We start from the raw sequence: 19,534 nt of genomic DNA on the forward strand, positions 1-19,534 counted from the left end.
GATGCAGAGTCTGGAGGCAAAGGAGAAATGGTACTCAGTACAGTGTTGGAGGTTCACTGATCTGACTCGGGGAAATCTGGGACTTTACTCTTGGTTCTCATTTCAAAGCTCCTAAGTACTTAATATTTCAAATTTAAGTTTTAATCTCAGTCACAGTCCTTCCAATATTAAGGTTATTATCTAAGTGTAGTCAGGGCAGCAGACCAAACTAGCATCTGTCCCATCTGCATATATAGAAGGTCAGATCATCAGGAGGGCACACACAGGACACTGCTGAGAGAGGGGGATTCTAGTCTCCTTCCATACAGTCCAGTTTCTCTCTCTGAAGATGGTAAAGTCAAGGATGAAGAAAAGAAGGAATAAAAGAGGAAGGGAAGGAAAAAAAAAACAGCCATGAGCATCCAGATCTTCTAGCCTGGCTTCAGCAAAGCTGGGTTCTGTGTGTGCCTGTGAAGACTCCTCTGAGATGTGCAGGTGTGCATTAGACAGTGTCTCCATGTTTGCAGTTGCTGCAGGAAAGACCCTGCGCTGCTGATTGGGACCCTAAGACAGTCTGGTATCATCAGCTCTGCTGTGCAGCAGGGGGCATCCACCTGCAGTGGCTGTTCAGAGGGCCTTGATCACCTGTCCAGGCTGCTTCTCTATTGAGCATGCCTCAGTCCCTTGTGAATGGATGGCTTGACCCAGACTAAAGGACTGCTCTTACCAACCTAACCGAAATCTGAGTCCGTGCACATCCCATGACTGTGCTCTGGCTGTTATATGACCTTTGAACACTGCGAGTTTGCTCCAAAATGCTTTCTTCTGTGTTACAATACAGATCACTTACCCTAGGGAGCCTCAGAACATCACAACTTATACTTACCCTCTCCCCAGACAGAAAGACACAGCATCCTGAGAGAGTGCCCAGGTCATTTTATTCTTCTCCATAATTCTCCCAAGGCTATTCAGGGAAGTTGGGGCTGTTTTGTTTCAATGACTTACCCTCTACTTGGTCCTCTCTTCTGACCTTTTTGCCACCCCTACACACTTTCCCATCCTTATGTCCCTTTTGCCTTAAATCTGAATCCTTAATGTAGTGTTTATTCCCCTGAGAAGACCATTTATCCATCACTGTCAGTGAGTTCAAGTTATCCAGCTGTCCCTGTTTCAGTGGAAAAAGACAACTTCAGGGTCCCTGCTGTGTGACTATAATCTTCCTGTTTCAACCATTTCTTTCTTTACTCCTAAGTGCACTCCTTTCTCTTACTGATTGTTCTCCCCACCATGTAAGTTCTTTGAAGGCAAGGGAGATGTCTGGCACCCTGATTCTAAGCACTTGAACTACGCTCATGATAAAGTTTGGGGTTAGAGTGCTCAGTCAACATGTGCCATTTTAAAAGTGGGAATGGGCAGTGCTCAAATTGGAGTAGAGCCCAGAAGAAAGAGGCATTAGTTTGCAGATCCTTAAATAGAGGGCAGAGGTAGTCGAATGAGCTAGGTGGCAGGACGTGAGAGGAAGCAGGACAGAGGACAATTGACAAGGCCACTAAGACCCTGCAGCACCTACACTTGACAGAGATGGATCAGTACAGCTCCAGGACCCCAGCAATAAGATCAGCGTTATTACCACTGTCCAGCCGGGGTTTCTAGTCTGCTCTATAAAGACCCACCAGACACCACCTTTCCTCTATCCCTTTCCTAAATCCCAGGTTCTGGACTCAGTTTTGTCTTTCTAAAGGGGGCCTCTACATCCCCCACAACCCTGGACTGAGCCAGACTCCCTCACCTGCCAATATCACAGTCTCCCAGTGTTCAAGGCTTCAGGTCCCAGAGTGCTGCTTTGCTGCCTTCCCTGTCCAGGAAGCCTCTTTATTCTCTGCAGGGTGTGGACTTCAAGATCAGGGCCCCAGGCTAGGGGAGGACGAAATTACATGACCTCATCCAGGTCTGGCCTCTGCTTGTTTGGGACAGTTGGGGGTTGGGAAACACATGAGTCCTGGAGAAAGAAAAATCTAGTGAGAACCTTAGGTCTCTGGTGGGCAGGGTACCATGGGAGTAAGTTCATAGGATGCAAAGAGCACACAGTGGCTGTCCATGGTTTATCCCAAACCTCTGTTCAGTCCAGGAATTCAGCTGTGAAGGTGTTTGCTCCAGGTGTTCTGTTAAGTCTACCCTAGGGTAGACATACAGAATTCAGATGCTAACTTCTAGAAGGTACTGTTGTAGGATATTTTCATAGCACTCTGATACTCCAGAGACTTCCAATAAAGTTTACATTGAATCAGAGGTTTGAGTTAGCTACTAATTGACCAAAATTAGCCAAAGAGGTTTTGGGAACCAAGGACATATAGAGAGACACAGGAAATAGAAGGGAGGGATTTAGAAAGATTCTTTTCTGGATTGAGGAGAGACGCTTTCTGATCATTCAGGTTCTTACCTCAGTATCTGATTCCTGAGGTTTTATTAATAAAGAATAATTAGACAAATGCTTCAAGAGACTTTGCCAACTGTGTGGGGATGGGGAAGTGTAGACTGTTCCATTGGAGGATTCCTCCTTTCAAAATAACAGAAATAGACACTGAGCCAAATTAGTACAGGGCATTGTGTCCTCCATCCCTAGACAGGACACATTGCATTTGCAGGCCCCCAGGAAAATAGACCTCTTCTAATTTGGTATCTTTGGTGTTCCAACTTCTTTAATTTTTGAAATTAAAGTAATATATTTTATATATTTGGATGTTTTGCCTGCATGTATGTCTGTGCACCAGGTACATGAGATCTCATATGTGAGAGTGTTTCTTAGATCCTGGGGATGTTTGTCCACCTGGCCATGCTGATAAAAGCTTAGAAACCCGGTGTCAGGACAGATGCATTTATATCTGAAATCCTTGTTTTTAAGGCACTGATTCATCCTTTCAAGTATATATTCAGTGGCTATTAGCTTACTTACTCACATCTGTTTTTTCATTTGAAAAAACAGCCCCCAGAAGGAATGGCATTATTAGGAGGTGTGGCTTTGTTGGAGTATGTGTGGCCTTGGAGGAGGAAGTGTGTCACTGTGCAGGCAGGCTTTGAAGTCTCAGATATGCTGAAGCCATGCCTAGTGAGACAGACCACTTGCTGTTTCCTTCAAGAATCTCAGCTACTTCTCCACCTCCTTAAATGCCTTCAAAATATTGCTTTTGAGGAGAAAATGAACAACAGGAAGTGGAATGGAGCTAAAGCCCATGTTTAAAGAGCTAGATAGATTAAGAAATAGGAGAAACTGAATGGTGAACTCAAGGCAAGATCCTGTTCAGCTAAGTTTCCAACTTGTGAAAAGAAGTTAATGAGAATCTTAGAGCTGGGTGTGGTAGTGCATAACTTTAATACCAGCACTGCAGAGGCTGAGGCAGGCAGATCTATGAGTTCAAGACCAACCTGGTCTACAGATCTAGTTTCAGCCAAGCTTAGGGAGTAAGGGTGGAAACAGAAAGCTGGCATGGGGCTCTTTTTATCCCCATCAAACAGCAGAACTGGTCACCTTCAGCCATGTGGTTCTGCCTTTAGAGTTAAGGATAGAAGAAAGGGGATATGCCCCAGAGAACAATGAAAGCCATTGAGACCAGGCACGTGTTAAGGATGTCCCCAAATGGACGCCTAGAGAGAGAATTGTGTGAAGCTTTGAAGGTGAAGCCTGGATTGCCTTCGAAACCCCAAGATACTGGAAATGCCAGAGTTGTGGGATACCTGATGAAGAGAGCTTCTAACAGTGAGTAGAACCAGCCCAAGTGTGTTGCAGTCAACAAAGCTGAATGGAGTTGGAGATCTGAAGAGCATTTTGACATCAGACATGGAGATGCAGTTTTCCCAAGTGGTTTTCAGTCTTGCTTTAGTCCAGTATGCTCCCTTGCCTGTATTTAGAAGGGTAATGCATATCCTGTTCCATTATGTGTTGAAAGTATGTGACCTGTTGTTTGATTTTGATTTTATAAGAGATTACATGAATCTCAGAAGATACTTTGAACTTTAGACTCTTAAGTAAGTTTGAGACTGTTTCGTGCTATGGAGACTTTTGAAGTTGACTGAAAGCATTTTTGCATTATGACATAGCTATGAGCCTTTGGAGGCCAGGGAGAGGAATGCGATGTTCTGAAAGAAAATGGGCCCCATAAGGTGTGGCATTATAGGAGGCATTGCCTTGTTGTAGTAGGTGTGGCCTTGTGACACACTCAGTCTAGAAAGCCTTCCCCTCCTTGTGCTCTCCTACCCGGGTTATGGGTGCCAAGCCTTCCACCAATCTATTCCTCCCAGAAGCTTCCTGGTGCCATTGACTTTTCCAGGGCGTTCATTTTCTGTGACTTGGCTTCATGTGTCCACAGAGGTTGCTCTCACTCCTTGTCTTCTAACCCCTGGCCCAGCAGGAAATGACTTCAGCTGAAGGGACTTCAGCTTGAGGCTTTCTTTCTCATCTTGCTTGAGGGAAAGGTTGCGTCCTTTACGTGCAGCATCTGCTTCTGTCACCCTGTGCTCTCTACCCTAAGGGGATTTCAACATTTTCAACATTCCCTGTCCCTGTCTGTACTTTGACCAACAATTTCTGACTTCTTCTTCTTCTTCTTCTTCTTCTTCTTCTTCTTCTTCTTCTTCTTCTTCTTCTTCTTCGTCTTCGTCTTCGTCTTCGTCTTCGTCTTCGTCTTCCTCCTCCTCCTCCTCCTCCTCCTCCTCCTCCTCCTCCTCCTCCTCCTCCTCCTCCTCCTCCTCTTCTTCTTCTTCTTCTTCTTCTTCTTCTTCTTCTTCTTCTTCTTCTTCTTCTTCTTCTTCTTCTTCTTTTTCTCTCCTCCTCCTCCTCTTTCTCCTCCTCCTCCTCCTCTTTCTCCTCCTCCTTCTCCTCTTTCTCCTCCTCTTCCTCCTCCTCCTCCTCCTCCTCCTACTTCTCTTTCTCCTTCTCCTCCTCTCCCTCCTCGTCTTCTCCCTCTTCCTTCTTCTTGCCATTGTGCTTTCTTTGTGGCAAAAGCTAGCCATTAGGGCAAGAAACTGCCCCTGCCTCGCCTGCTGACAGTATGCCTTTCCAACTGGGCAAGCAGACACAAATAAAAGTGATTGCTGAACTTTGTCAAGACGGTATGACAGTCCTTAAAATTTTCCTGTTTCGCAAAAAAAGTCTATCAGATGTTCTAGGCCTGTAGCCCAAAGATGGATGCCCCAACATTATAGAGGAATTCTGTCATTTCTCTTAATTTTGGAAGTTGATTGTTATGCATTTCCTACTTACACAGTTAACACTACATCCTTCTCAGGACTTTGATGGGGTTGAAGGCTACATAGTTACAGTCATAGTTGTTCTGAATCACAGACAAAGGTATTTTAGGTACAAAACTTTGGGTTCTTCTAGAGAAGACAACAAATGGAGTAATCTTTCTAAATTTGCCAGTTACATATGGACTAGACATTGAGTATGTCTTTCTTACTTGATAATTGCTCTTGTTGTATGCAGTTTCATTTGTTAAGGTTATACCTTTTCTTTCTATTTTGATAATACTTGATAATAATTCTTATAGTATATAGTTTTACTATGTTAGAACCTTTCCCTTTTTATTAGACAAAAAGGGATAATTGTTACAGGATTTCTGCTTATATCACCAGTTCATTGTTCAATTAAGAAGAGTTGGAGTTTCCATTCAGGTGGCTCTGGAATGGACCCGTGAGCCTTGGAGGACCCAGGAGAGCAAGAGTGTGTGGCCTAAAGGGAAAAGGTGGGGCTGGAAGGTGGCATAGGTCCTTTTCAAGCCTGGAAGCAGGTATCAGCAGGTATTCAGGGTAACTTGTGATTTGGTTCAGGTTTTTCAACATGATCTTGTATCTGAAACTCTACATTGAAGAGCAAGCCAGCTAGTGTGGCTCAGCATCTTCTCAAGCTGACATGAAAGGATATAGCACATCTTTCTAACTCCTTTTCAGCTTTCAGTATAAAACATGCTTCCTTACCTACTAGTGCAATGGATACCAGATTTCATTTTTTTTTTACTGCTACAAATATGGCTATAGACAGCATCCAAGGCACTGTACTTTCATGGACTAGAAGGTGGCATCACTAGTATAGTGACACATTATTTGTGTTTTAATAAATAAAGCTTGCCCAAATATCAGCAGGCAAAGCGGTCACACTAGCCAGCCATACAGACCAGGGAGTTGTGGCACACACCTTTAATCACAGGATGCAGGAGAAAGAGGCAGATGGATCTTGTGACTTCAAGGCCACCTAGGCAGCACAAAATTGATTCTGTCTAAAAGAGAAACAGAGCTCACACAAAAGTCACCCCAACACTTGGGATCCCATGCCATTAATCCAACACTAGGGAGGTGGAGACAGGAGCTCTATGACTAGGTGGAAAGAGGAAGATGAAGGGGGAATAAACAGTAATGCAGGGGCGTGTAGAGTCTGAGGATTCGTGGAGACAGGATCTCATCCTTTTGGTCAGAAGATTTGGTAGAGGTAAAAGGTCTCTCTAGTGGTTGGCTGCTTTGCTTTTCTGATCTTCACACTGAACCTCAAAGTCTGTCTCTGGGCTTTTTTATTCATGCTAAATTTGGTGCCCAATATTTGGGGTACAAATTCACACAAAAAAGGTGTTTCCCTGTGGCTTTACAGCCAGCAGCACAGGCCAGAGCTAAAAGCAGCTAGAGTCATTGCACTGCTGGCTAGGTTTTCCTTTTTTCTCTCCTGGCAGGCTCTTCCTGAACCCTCTTCTCAGGCTGCTGCCAAACTAAGTAGCTGTCTTGAAATCTTGTCAGGCTTTTGTTGATATATATGTGTGTGTGTGTGTGTGTGTGTGTGTGTGTGTGTGTGTGTGTGTAAGACAATTGGGAATTCTTTAAGAGAGAAATTATTTAAAAGAGAGAGTTTTTCCCACATTAAAAATGGAACATATCTCAACTATCCCACTCCCCCAAGCTCTTTCCAATCCTTCCCTTCTCCCCCTACCTCCCCCTCTCTATCCCCCCCCAGGACAGATATGGGAGCAGGGAATAACATATCTTAATTGAGGGAGCCATTTTGGGGTTGGCAAGAGACTTGGCTCTGGAGGGGTTCCCAGGAGTCCATGGAGATGACCCCAGCTAGGACCCTGGGCAGTGGAGGAGAGGGTGCCTGAACTGGCCTTGTCCCATAGCCAAACTGATGACTATCGTGAATATCACCATAGAACCTTTGTCTGGCAAGGGATAGAGACAGAGACAGAGACGCATATCAGAGCACTGAACTGAGCTTCCAAGGCCCAGCTGAAGAGAGGAAGGATGGAGAATAGAAGCAAAAAAGTCAGGACCATGAGGGGTTCACCCACTGAGACAGTGTGCCTGGGCTAATGGGAACTCACCAACTCCAGCTGGACTGGGAATGAATGAGCATGGGTTCAAACTGGTTCCTCTGAATGTGGTTGACAGTTGGGGCAGACTTAGGGGCCAATGACAATGGCACTGGGATTTGTCTCTACTACATGTACTGGCTTTTTGGGATCCTATTCTCTTTGGATGCATACCCTACTCAACCTGGATATAATGGGGAGGGCCTTGGACTTCCCACCGGGCAGGGTGCCTTGCCCTCTCTTAGGACTGATAGGGGTAGGGTGTTGGGGGAATGGGAGGAAAGAGGGAGAAGGGGAGGAAGTGGAAATTTTGATTTATATTATTTTTAAAGTAATAAAAATGGAAAAGAATCATTACAATGGAAGGATTTAGGTTTCTATATGATAATATGCTAGACAGTTTGAAAATGGCACAATTAAATGAGAGTATAACTAGTTTAGATGGATTTTATGTAAAGTCAATTGTAAATATTATTAGCATTATAATTTTTGTTTAAGCATTGAGAAAGTGAGTTAATCTCTGTGCTAAAATATAGACCTTGGGAAAACTTAATAAAAAAAAATGATAGAGATATTCAAATCCAGACAGGGATTTAATGGAAAACCAACTTGAGTGTGGCATAATAAGAATAGGGAGATCTGCTGTTATGTCCCCATTTTTATTTCTGATTTTGTTAATTTGGATGCTCTCTCTCTGCCTTTTGATTAGTTTGGATAAGGGTTTGTCTATCTTGTTGATTTTCTCAAAGACCCAGTTCTTTGTTTCACTGATTCTTTGTATTGTTTTCCTTGTTTCTATTTTATTGACTTCAGCCCTCAATTTCATTATTTCCTGTCTTCTACTCCTCCTGAGTGAGTCAGCTTCTTTTAGTTCTAGAGCTTTCAGGTGTGTTGGTACGTCACTAGTGTAAGATTTCTCCACTTTCATTATGTGAGCACTTAGTGTTATGAACTTCCCTCTTAGCACTGCTTTCATAGGTTGGGTATGCTGTGCCTTCATTTTGTTGATTCTAGGGAGTCTTTAATTTCTTTTCATATTTCTTCGTTGACCAAGGGGGTGATTCAATTGAGCACTTCTCAATTTCTTGAGTTTGTAGGCTTTCTGCAATTAGTGTTTTTGTTGAATTCTAACTTTTTAACCATGGTGCCGCAATAATATACAGGGGGTTATTTCAATTTTTTGTATCTGTTGAGATTTGCTTTGTTACCAAGTGTGTAGTCCATTTTAGAGAAGGTTCCATGGGGTGCTGAGAAGATGGCTTTGACACATACTGAATCTCTTACCCAAGTATTGTTGATTTTATTACATGAAAGAATACAAGCAAAATATTTAAAAATCCACAATAGTAGGTATTACATAAACATTGATAAAATGTTACTGCATTCTTTCACTTAAAATTTATTTATTTTTAAGTTTGTCTGTATGCATGTGAGTCTGATTAAAGTCGCATTCACCATATGCATACAGGCTTCCGATTTCAGGAGAAAGAGGGCCTCAGTATCCCTGAAGCCTGAGTTAGAGGAGGTGATAATCTGCCATATAGAGAGTGGAAAGTGTTCCTGGCTCCTATGCAACTGCAGCAATCTCTCCAAAATTCTGAGCCTTCTCTCAAGCCCAATTATGGCACTCTTATATAGGGGAATCATTTATGCCACCTATAAGTGGCATAGCCTGTGTTATATGGCATCCTTAGATATGACCTTGACCACTAATGACTATAAGGTCTAGTTAGGCGAGTATGTAACCTGTAGAAGGCAAACAGATAAAGTAACTACTGTAAATGACCCAATTAAAATTCAAAAACAACATGGTTGATGAGAAAACAGACTTTATTTTGAAATGACCTTTAAGGGCTTCAAAGAATTATTATTACAGTTGGTTGTGGTGAACCCCAATTGTCTACAGAAGCGTGACTCCTGTGAGGGAACATGTGGTAGTCCAAGCTAGCTGTCAGGACTCCTAGATAAGATGACAACATATAGAAAAGGCCAGCTGTTAGAGGACCACACTGTCTGCACCTGCCCCCAAGCCTAACACCTGGTGACTGGTGGACAGCAAAGAAAAGTAAAGTTAAAATGTGCATTAAGGGCCAATCACTAGGAAATCTGTGATCATCATCCACAGAAGTATTTACTATGATGTGAACAGGTTAAGGCAAGTGATGGCAAGAGTTGAGGAGCCAGGAAAGCACAGTGTATATAGCAGGCATGGCTTTTCTGTGCAGTGTGTAGGATGTTTATTAGGGTCACCTTAGATAACCCTATAGGCTACCTTGTTGGATTTGTTTGGCTCCTAAAGACAACAAAAAAACAAATCACTCTGTGGTCCCGTAACCTGGCAAAGGGAACAGATGAATGTCAAGATAGGTAGAGAGGAATATCAGCCTCACTAGATGAGGCTGGCAGGAGGATAGTGCTTTCCTACCCCTACATGCCCATCCTCACAGAGTTGTAAACTGTTTCCCAAATGGTAACTGTGCCTTTAGGGAGAGGAGAACCTGCCACAGAACAGGAGGCTATTGGTTTTGTTGTGCCTGATGAAGAAAAGGAAGGGGTGGTCTGCACAGAACGTTGGAACAACATCATCATCATCACAGTCGCAGTAAAATACATCTTTTCCAGCTGAAGATGCTGCAGCCTCGGTGCCGCCTTCATTGACCTCCACAACAGTCTTGTGAACAAACTTGGACAGACATAGGTCTCTCTCTGGAGACATTCCTGATAAATCAGCCTTGCCGCCTTGGAAGACATCCACCATTCCCAAGTGCTGAAACACAGACTTCATGTCATAATCCTCTTGTAGTTTAAATTTTGGGAGGAAAACCTCAACCATAGTGCTCTTCATAAAGTCAGGTTTGGTCCATGTCGTTAACGTCTCAAAAGTAAGATTGTTTTCCACCTGATAAAGCAGAATTAGAGACTGTCAGTTTCATGCTTGAGGTCTTACCAAGAGGCTCATAGTCACTTCCTGCTCAGAGAACATCATCCTACAGGGGGTCCTACTTATTTACATAGAGAGGCATTGTAAGGGTCCCATTGACCTGCTAGTTTGTGTGTGACTTCCCTAATGGGCATGGTGGCCAAGGAGCCCAGGAGTAGGAACATTTAGTTTTCATCTCAGAAATCTCTTCTAAAACATCATTTATTCTGATAGGTGTCCATGTCCAGGTGATAATGGTTTAAATTGTGCTTGCTTTAGTTTTGTTTTGTTTTAACTAGATTTAATTTTGTGCTCTTTTATGCTCTAAAGATTTGTCACTCATATTAGTTTAATAAAACACTGTATACCCAGTAGCCAGTCAAGAAGTAGGAGCAGGGCAACCATACAAATATGATTCGAATATGAGGAGAGATAGAGAGTCAGTCACCAGTCAGACAGTGAGGAAGCAAGATGAGAATGCCTCACTGAGAAAAGGTACCAAGCCACGTGGCTAAACAGAGACAAGAATTATGGGTTAACTCAAGTTGGAAGAATAAATTAATATTAAGCCTGGTTAACAGACCAAACAGTTTAAAATTAATATAAGCCTCTGTGTGTTTCGTTGGCACTCTATGACTGAAAGACTGGATAAGACAGAAGTTTTTAATCTATAGTTTTGAAAACAATAAACCATAGAAACTAAAACCATTAAAAAATGGTCAAGATAGGAATTGGTGTGAGCCATCCTGGAAGGAAATGTCTATCTAGGATTGGGTTCTTTGTGTTTTGTGGGCTGTTGGGGCATGAATATAAAATTACACCAAAAGCCTCATATCTGAACCCTTGTTTGGGAGGCTGCTAAGATTCAGGCATTAGGGGGTCTAGCTAAATGAAAATAGTGCCTGGAGATATATCTCTCAAGGTCATTCTCATTCCATATACATTCTTTCTCTGCTTCCTGTTTACTGAAGGTCTGAATTATCTGCCACATGCACCTGCCTTAATAGAAACCAAGGATGTGCCAGGTAACATAAAATGAGCCCTCTGAATCTGTGAGCCTACATAAATACTTCCTCTCCTAGGTTATTCATGTCAGGCATTTTGTCAGTGATAAAAAACTAATACCAGAAGTGATGCCACAGTTAGGGAGCTGGATGGGAAGAGCCAGGGGAGCTATTCTGCTTACAAAGACCCCTTATGTCATGCACACTGCACTACCCTCCATTCAGAGTGTGGCTGATGCACTACCCTCCATTCAGAGTGTGGCTGATGCACTACCCTCCATTCAGAGTGTGGCTGATGTACTACCCTCCATTCAGAGTGTTTCTGATGCACTACCCTCCATTCAGGGTGTGGCTGATGCACTACCCTCCATTCAGAGTGTGGCTGACACACTGTGGGTATCCTGCTAAAAGGAAGACCAAGATGTGGCATTATGATGTGCCTGACTTTGTCCTTCCCAGCTGGCACCCCTGCTCTTCCTCTTTCTTGGATATAAGGGCAATACTTTTTCTGTCTATTTTATCTTCTCTCAAATTAAAATAAATTGTTAACAAAAATTATGATACAGTTATATTTACAGGGAGGCAATTATGATCAAGCACTATGCTAAGCATCTTGCCCGAGTTGCCCTCCTTTCATCCTTTCGGGTACCATCTCCCTAGTGATGAAGTTCTGTCATATGACAAGGTCACACCACCCACAATGGGAGTCTTAGACACAGATTTGATCCCAAAACGCAGAGCGTGCACAGAGCTGGCAGCTGGGTCTGTAAGCACTAAATACTCAAATGGCAGTTGTCAAGTTGAGAACATTGAGCTCTGCTCTAATGAGAAAGGACACCAGGGACACTGGATTCTCCCTGAAGACATTTTAGTGTGGTGACTGCTAGGGAGTCTCTTGGCTCACCTGGCTGAGGTCCACACCATTGTCCGGGAGCAGGACCACAAAGCTCAGCTCCAGGCCTTCATAGGGCATCTCCAGCACCTGTGCCTGTACTTCATTCATATGGGCGAGGTTAAATCTGTCTTCCTGACGCATCATCTGCACTGGTCTCTCTTCCTTCTGAACACACAAATAAATGGCATAAAAGGTGTTATTCAGAGAGGTCAGAATGTTTCCAAGTGAGCAGAAGTTAATGTCGGGAGTGTTCTCAGCACTCACAGTGAAAACACTATATGTGGTCCAGTGAACACTTAGTCAACGTCTGCCGGCCTCTTCCTGGTTTCATTAAAAAATAATTGTTAGGGCCGGGAGGTGGTGGCGCACGCCTTTAATCCAAGCACTCGGGAGGAAGAGGCAGGCGGATCTCCGTGAGTTCGAGGCCAGCCTGGTCTACAAAGGGAGTTCTAGGACAGGCTTCAAAGCTACAGAGAAACCCTGTCTCGAAAAAACCAAAAAAAAAAATTGTTAGAAGTAGATATTGGACTGCTCTAGATAGGGTTTCTAGAGTTGTGATAAAATAACATGAGCAGCAGTAGCATAAGGAAAAGGGTTTATTTCATCTTACAACTCTCAGGGCACATTGCATCCCTGAGGGAAGTCAGAGCAGGAACGCAGGCTGAAGCCGTGGAGGGGGCTGCTTATTGGTTTGTTCCCTATGGACTTCTTATCTTGCTTTCATACACAGTCATGACTACCCACAGTGGGCTGGGCCAACAACAAATCAAGAAATACCCAACAGAATTTCCTCTAGGTCAATCTTATGGAGACAATTTCTCAGTGCAGAGTCCTTCATTTCTAATGGCTCTAGCTTGTGTCAAGGTCAAAACAAACCAAAACTTGCACAGGGATTTACTAGGGAAAGATGAATAATTCTCCAGCAGGAAAAATGTGCTGTTAATAATATTAATATTTTAAAGTCACAGTTGGATCTAAAGTGATCTACAAAGGGTCATGTTCCAAAGCCTTTGTCCACACACTGGCATAATAACACAGACAGTAAATACTCTATTTTTGTATCATTTTTTGTGGAGTTTAACCTTTCATTCAGAAAATTAAGTTTCAAATGGTTTTCTGTACTTACCTATTTTCCTTCTTCCTGTACTGAGGTTCAAACCCAGCACCCCACAGGACATGCAATCTCTGCCACTGAGCCCCAGAGCTACACATTCACAGCCGATTACAACTCTCAGTGTTATTTCTTCATCACACTGGCATGAACTTTTGGATAATGTTACTTACCATACTTATCTTAAACGGCATTTCACGGGTGTCTTCTGTGTCAAACTCTTTATTCCATCTTCCTTTGAAATATAAGGTATTGACAAGAACCAGCCTGGTCTCTAGATCATCTGAGTCATTTGACAGCAACTCTGGAATTTTCCCTTTCGAGATAACAGAAACTTTATTCAGGTTCATTTAATACACGTATGGGAAATAAGTTGATGTGACATCTGGGCAGATCCAAGCATCATGTTTTCAAATTTCGTGCTTGTGGATAAACATATTTTTTAAAAAAACAAATAAAAAAACAATACCCATGTTTGACTTGATGTCATGCCCACATGGCCAAGGTGAGGATTGTGAAAGACTTCTAAGTCTGTTGGGAGTTGAGGACACAGGTTAAAGAATCCAAGGCTAACTCCAAAATAAACCAATTATATCTTCTTTATTATAAGGGACAAACTCACGGAACAGAAATGAGAAGTCCAACCTCAGCTGTGTAGCGTGGGAACCAGAGAAAGAGAGAGAAACTGAATGCTGGGCAGGTTGGCAGTTTTCTCTAGGAACCCAAAAGGTCACCCCCTAATTGATCCAATCCACAGAGGTTCCTCATCACCTCCTCCTTTTGTCTAAATAAGAGAGTTCCAAACCCAATACAAAACTATATACACTAGGAACAGATATCAAGTATAAAATTAGGATTACAACCAGCATAAACAATATTAAGCAAGAAACACATGCTAAATGTTTTAATAAACATTCTATCCTAAAGTCTTGCATCAGAAATGGCTTGGCTAAATCAAACAAGGAAGGTAACCATGATTATCTAATCTTCAACCCCACTGAAAGCCTGAGAAGGGAGATAATATTACTTGAGTAGGCAGGAAGTACAATCAAACAGCTTCCAAAACATGCGGTATATGACAGAGACAACTGGCTACCTGAGCAATCAGCCAAGGTCTCACTGGTGCATTTGTGTATTTGGGCACCGACCCTTCCCACCTGCGGCTCCAGCCAGCCACCACTAAGGATCTGTAATTTGCACTGACAGAAGGCTCTGGATTTTCTCTTTATCCAGGTCATCAACTTTTGAAATCACTTTGATTGCCTTAATGACTGCTCTTAATTTAAGCATATTTTTCAGTATCTCAGGTGCTAAAACCAATTCGAACTGCTCAAAGCTTACATTTCCTGGGCACATGACTACAACAGCGCCACCACAACCAGGAAGCTGAGCCTGGAGAATCACTAGAGTCCAGGAGTTCTGGATTACAGTGCGCTTTGTTGATGGGGCATCTGCACTAAGTTCGGCATCATAAGTCTCTCAAAGAGAGCAGGTGTGGGAAAAGCTGAAAAAAATGACTCCAGGATGGAAAACAAAGAAGCAGGAAATGTGGAAGGGGCCACAGGAGACCAAGGTTTCCCCTGGGTGCTAAGGTCAGTTGCCATCTTGATTGGATTTCGAAACGACTAAGAGACATGTCTCTGCGCAGGTCTGTGAGGACATTTCTAAGTGAGAGGACGCTCCCCAGAGTGGGCAATGCCTTCCTGTGCTGTCCCGACTAAAGCCCTGAGGGAGAAGAGGCACTGCTTTTGCCTGCCTGCCTTCAGCCCTCGCTGGTGAGTGCATCTGCACTGTTCACACCTCTGCACCTGCCATTTTCAGCTGACACTGGAGCCCAGTAGCTTTGGTCTTCATGTGGACCAAGACTAGTGCCTCTCTGGAATCCTCTAGGCTTTCCATTCCAGGCTGAGACTGCTGAGGTCTCCAACCCCATAGACTGAGCAGCTACCAGATTCTCAGCCTCTCCACATGCAGATGGTTTTTGTGGGACTACTCAGTCAGTATTGTATATGCCAATCTACTGAATCCCCCTAGTAATACGTATTCATTCTGTTCCTCTAGAATACTCTGACTAATACACTAATGTTAGATACAGTGTCTCATCTAGCACTCCATAGTCATGCCCAGTTTCAGCATAGCACAACACATCAGAGACTCAAGGACAGAAAGTAGTTTGTGAAGAAGGTATTGTTATCATATACTTTGGAGTGCTGTCCATCCATGGAAGAGATAGTGCAGGTCAGAGGACAGATTCCCTTCTTCTGTTTAAAGAGGATCCTTTCAGCGTAGAAGAGAATCCTCGCTAACTTGCGATGTCAAGTGTGCCCAATAGGTAAAGACTACAATAAGAATTGTCAAATATTTGCTGAGTACACATAAAAGAGAGATGGCTCAGAAGTTAAGAGCACTGCCTACTCTTCCAAAGACCCCGAGTTCAATTCCCAGCATCCATGTGGTGACTCACAACCATCTCTAATGAGATCTGGTACCCTCTTGAGGAAGAGACCTGGTAAATGGTAATCATCAATTTAGACCATGAAATCTCATATGGACAAGATCAATGAACTGCTATATAATGGGCTGCCCATACATGCTTCAGCATGACCAGGGTATATATTTCATTTCATTTCATTTCAGAAAAAAGAATGCATCCAGAGGCATCTGAAATGTTCAACTACCAGACAATGATCTCAATGATTTCAAAGACCAATTTTGGAGCATGTCATCTCTAAAATAAAAACAAATAAAGTTCAACCCCTATTGGGAGACTCATTGAGGTTAATGTAAGTGAGCAGGCCTGACAGTATCTCCAATGGAAGTCGTGTCTAGTTTTACCAAAATATAAGTAAGGACTCTGAAGCAGTAAATATGGAAGCAGAAACAGTGGTAGATGTGGTGGGAGCTCAGACAACACAGACTGCAGGAAGAACCAGCTCAGGGTAAAATTATGGGGAAGATCTCCACATGAATCTCCATCTCAGAGGTGGTGGAGTCACATGACCTGCCAACAGCAGGACCACTCCTGTCTTCTATTTTTTATTGTGACTATATATATATATATATATATATATATATATATATATATATGATGAATTTCACAGATAGACCGATTCTAGATCCATACCAACAGCTCCTCTTCAAATACATTTTACTTAGGCAAAATGAAATTCATGCATGAACCATTAGCAGCCACACACAATGATATCTTTACACATGCTAATCTCTTCTGGCAAACACCTATGCCACTACTGCCACATGTTAACTGATGAACTTTTTCCCAGAGTGCCTTCTTTCTGGATGAATTCCAAGCTTGAAAGGTAGGAACATGTTTTTCTCATGCTCTGCACTGCACTAGAATTGCAAATTTAACTGTTTTCATGTCAAGTGTGAGATCTATGCCCTAGTCCACAAGGCTTGAGACTACAAGTCCTTTCCCTGTCCATTGACATCCTTTTTCCTCTTAACCTCTTTGAGAAGCCTAGGGTAGCCTCTTTGAGATTTGCCTACCCCAGCTTCCCGAATGTTGGGATTATAGGCATATCCTACCACAGCCAAATAACCCCTTCTTATCACTGCTGACCCCACAGCCACCCTTGCCTTCTAATGCAAACCGCTAAGACTGGAAAGTCAGGCCCATGATTTCTTATGACATTTGTATCAACCACTCTGTCCTGAAGAAATATACAAGTAACTGTATTTTTTAAATCTAAGAGCCAGAATCAAACTTCCATGAATTCACTGAGGTCTAAATTATACCACATATAATGATGTTAGTCTGCATTGCTTTAACTCTCTGAAATAACATGAGATTAGTCCATGGGGGTGGGGAGAAGGGAAAGGCAATAAAGAGGAGGGAAGGAAGAAGAGGGAGGGGTGGATGGAAAGGACAAGAATGTGGGGTGTGAAATATCTTGAAATTCTGACCTTTAGTCTGTTTGGAGACCCACATGTTTATGTGCTTCCTGGACTTTTTTGGAGCTTTGGCAAAGGACAGCTGCTCCAGCTCCGAGTGGTAGAACCGAAGACAGGACTCCTTAAAGGTCTTTGGAGAGAAAAGTGATCAGAGAGGTAACACTGAAAATTAAAGTGTCAGCAAGAATCCCAACACTCTGAATACTAAGGCATTAAAAAATAAACTAAAGTGAGTGTAGATATCACTTTAAGTAACAAATGTCTTCATGTACTAGGCCTTTGTAAGTGGGAATGACCAGACATAAATAAATAAAATTTATAAGTGTCAGATTTAAAATATTTCAAAGTGTCATTATAGAATTGTCATCTTTGGGGAACGTTATGGAGTTGAGTTCCCCTATATAGCCTACCCTGTCCTGGAATTCATGACCCTCCTGTCTCAGCCTCCTAAATGCAGATGTTACAGATGCACATCATAACATTAGCTAGAACTTGTCTCTTAATTTTTTAAATTTCTCTAGAGTCCTTCAGTAGGAATCTTTAGCAATAAGTATTTGAATACAATTGGTGTCATTCTACTGATACAACTTACTGGGAGGATTTCGTAAGTGATCTCTGCAAAGAGCCGGTTGGCCATTCTAAGCAAGTACTTTCTGCTGGGCTTGTTCAGATTACTGAGAAGCCTCTGGAAGCTTTGATGAATGCTGTCTTCTGTGTTTAAACAAAGTGCCTGTGGAGGAAAAGAATAGAACACTGTGAGCTCAGTGAGAAACATTTTGATTTCAAAGGAATTTTCAAGCTAAAGGGATGGCTCACATAATAAATTACATGAGTATAATACATAGGAAATTACATGAGTATCTAATGCAGGGTGGTTTGGGATTTAAAGAGATAGGATTATGAATTCACCTTCCTTGCCAATAAATATTAAAAATATATTGCTCTGAAAATAAGTTAGAACACAGCAACCCATGATTCATCTTTAGTTCCTGCCCCATGAAACAGGGTGGACGTATTCTGACCCTCACTGCTCGGCAACTCTAAGGCAAGTAAAACAGGTGTCAGGTGACAGGGAACTTACCTGAGACATCTGGACTGCGGTGTCTCCCTTCGCCCCCAAGAGGACCATAGCTAGAGCAGAGGAGACGCTCACAGGAGAATAACATACATTTTTCGAAGGGTTGTTTTGACAAAGGATCTTTAAAAGGTGGATGGCAAAGGTGCCGTTTGCTTCAGACAGAGTGTTCATGATGCAGAGTCTGGAGGCAAAGGAGAAATGGTACTCAGTACAGCGCTGGAGGTTCCCTGATCTGACTTGGGGAAATCTGGGACTCTACTCTTGGTTCTCATTTCAAAACTCCTAAGTACTTAATATTTCAAATTTAAGTTTTATTCTCAGTCACAGTCCTTCCAATTTTAAGGTTATTATCTAGGTGTGGTCACGGAAGCAGACCAAACTAGTATCTGTCCCATCTGCATATATAGAAGGTCAGATCATCAGGACGGCACACACAAAACACAGCTGAGAGAAGTGGACTCTGGAATCTTCCCATACAATCCAGTTCCTCTCTCTGGAGATGGTGAAGTTGAAGATAGGAGAAGGAAGAGAAGAGGAGGGGAAGAAAAAAACAGCTATGTGTATCTAGGTCTTCTAGTCTGACTTCAGCAAAGCTGCATTCTGTGTGTGCCTGCGAAGACTCCTCTGAGATGTGCAGGTGTGCATTAGACAGTGTCTCCACATTTGCAGTTGCTGCAGGAAAGACCCTGAGATGTTGAATGAGACCCTAAGACAATCTGGTGTCATCAGCTCTGCTGTGCAGCAGGAAACACCACCTGCAGTGGCTGCTCGGAGGGCAATGATCAGCTGATCCCACCAAGTCTGCTTCTCTGTTGAGCATGCCTCAGTCCTGGATAAATGGACAGCTTGGTCCAGACTAAATGGCTTCTCCTAACTTCCTAACAAAAATCCGAGTCCCTGCACATCCCATGACTTTGCGCTCCCTGTCACATGACCCTTGAGCACTGGAAGCTTGTTCCAGAATGCTTTCCACTGTGTTAAAATGCAGATCACACATCCTAGGCAGATTCATAACAGCACAACTCAGACTTCTACCTTCCGCCTATTCAGAAAGACACAGCATCTTGAGAGAGCGCTCAGGTTATTTTATCCTTCCCCTAGTTCCCCCAAAACTCTTCAGGGAAGTTGGGGCTGCTTTGTTTCAATGACTTACCATCTGATCTTCTCATCTGACCTTTTTGCCACCCCTACATGCTTTCCCATCCTTATGTCCCTTTAAATTTAAATCTGGGTCCCCAAAGTGGTGTTTATTCCACTGAGAAAGTCATCTACCCCATCACTATCAGTGA

At 42.9% G+C, this 19,534-nt stretch overlaps 1 protein-coding gene across 1 annotated transcript; it reads right to left on the reverse strand.

Annotated features, from left to right (window-relative positions):
• Positions 1–9,755: 9,755 nt before the first annotated feature.
• On the reverse strand, positions 9,756–18,422 carry LOC142848794 (serpin B9-like). Its single transcript, XM_075970971.1, has 6 exons — positions 18,249–18,422; positions 17,760–17,897; positions 17,180–17,297; positions 13,429–13,571; positions 12,154–12,309; positions 9,756–10,224 (listed from the first exon to the last, which is right to left on the reverse strand). Exons 1-6 carry the CDS (start codon positions 18,414–18,416, stop codon positions 9,808–9,810), a joined length of 1,140 nt encoding a protein of 379 aa, XP_075827086.1. The 5' UTR covers positions 18,417–18,422; the 3' UTR covers positions 9,756–9,807.
• Positions 18,423–19,534: the final 1,112 nt, after the last annotated feature.

The sequence above is a fragment of the Microtus pennsylvanicus genome, chromosome 4 (genome assembly GCF_037038515.1).
Source record: "Microtus pennsylvanicus isolate mMicPen1 chromosome 4, mMicPen1.hap1, whole genome shotgun sequence".
NCBI lineage: Eukaryota > Metazoa > Chordata > Mammalia > Rodentia > Cricetidae > Microtus > Microtus pennsylvanicus.

Excerpts from the sequence above, each read along its gene's own strand:
- LOC142848794 (XM_075970971.1), bottom strand. The coding sequence starts at position 18,416 with ATGAACACTCTGTCTGAAGCAAACGGCACCTTTGCCATCCACCTTTTA. Across the intron at positions 17,898-18,248 it reads CCGCAGTCCAGATGTCTCAG|GCACTTTGTTTAAACACAGA; the intron begins GTAAGTTCCCTG and ends TTTCCTCCACAG. Across the intron at positions 12,310-13,428 it reads TGCCGTTTAAGATAAGTATG|AAGGAAGAGAGACCAGTGCA; the intron begins GTAAGTAACATT and ends TTGTGTGTTCAG.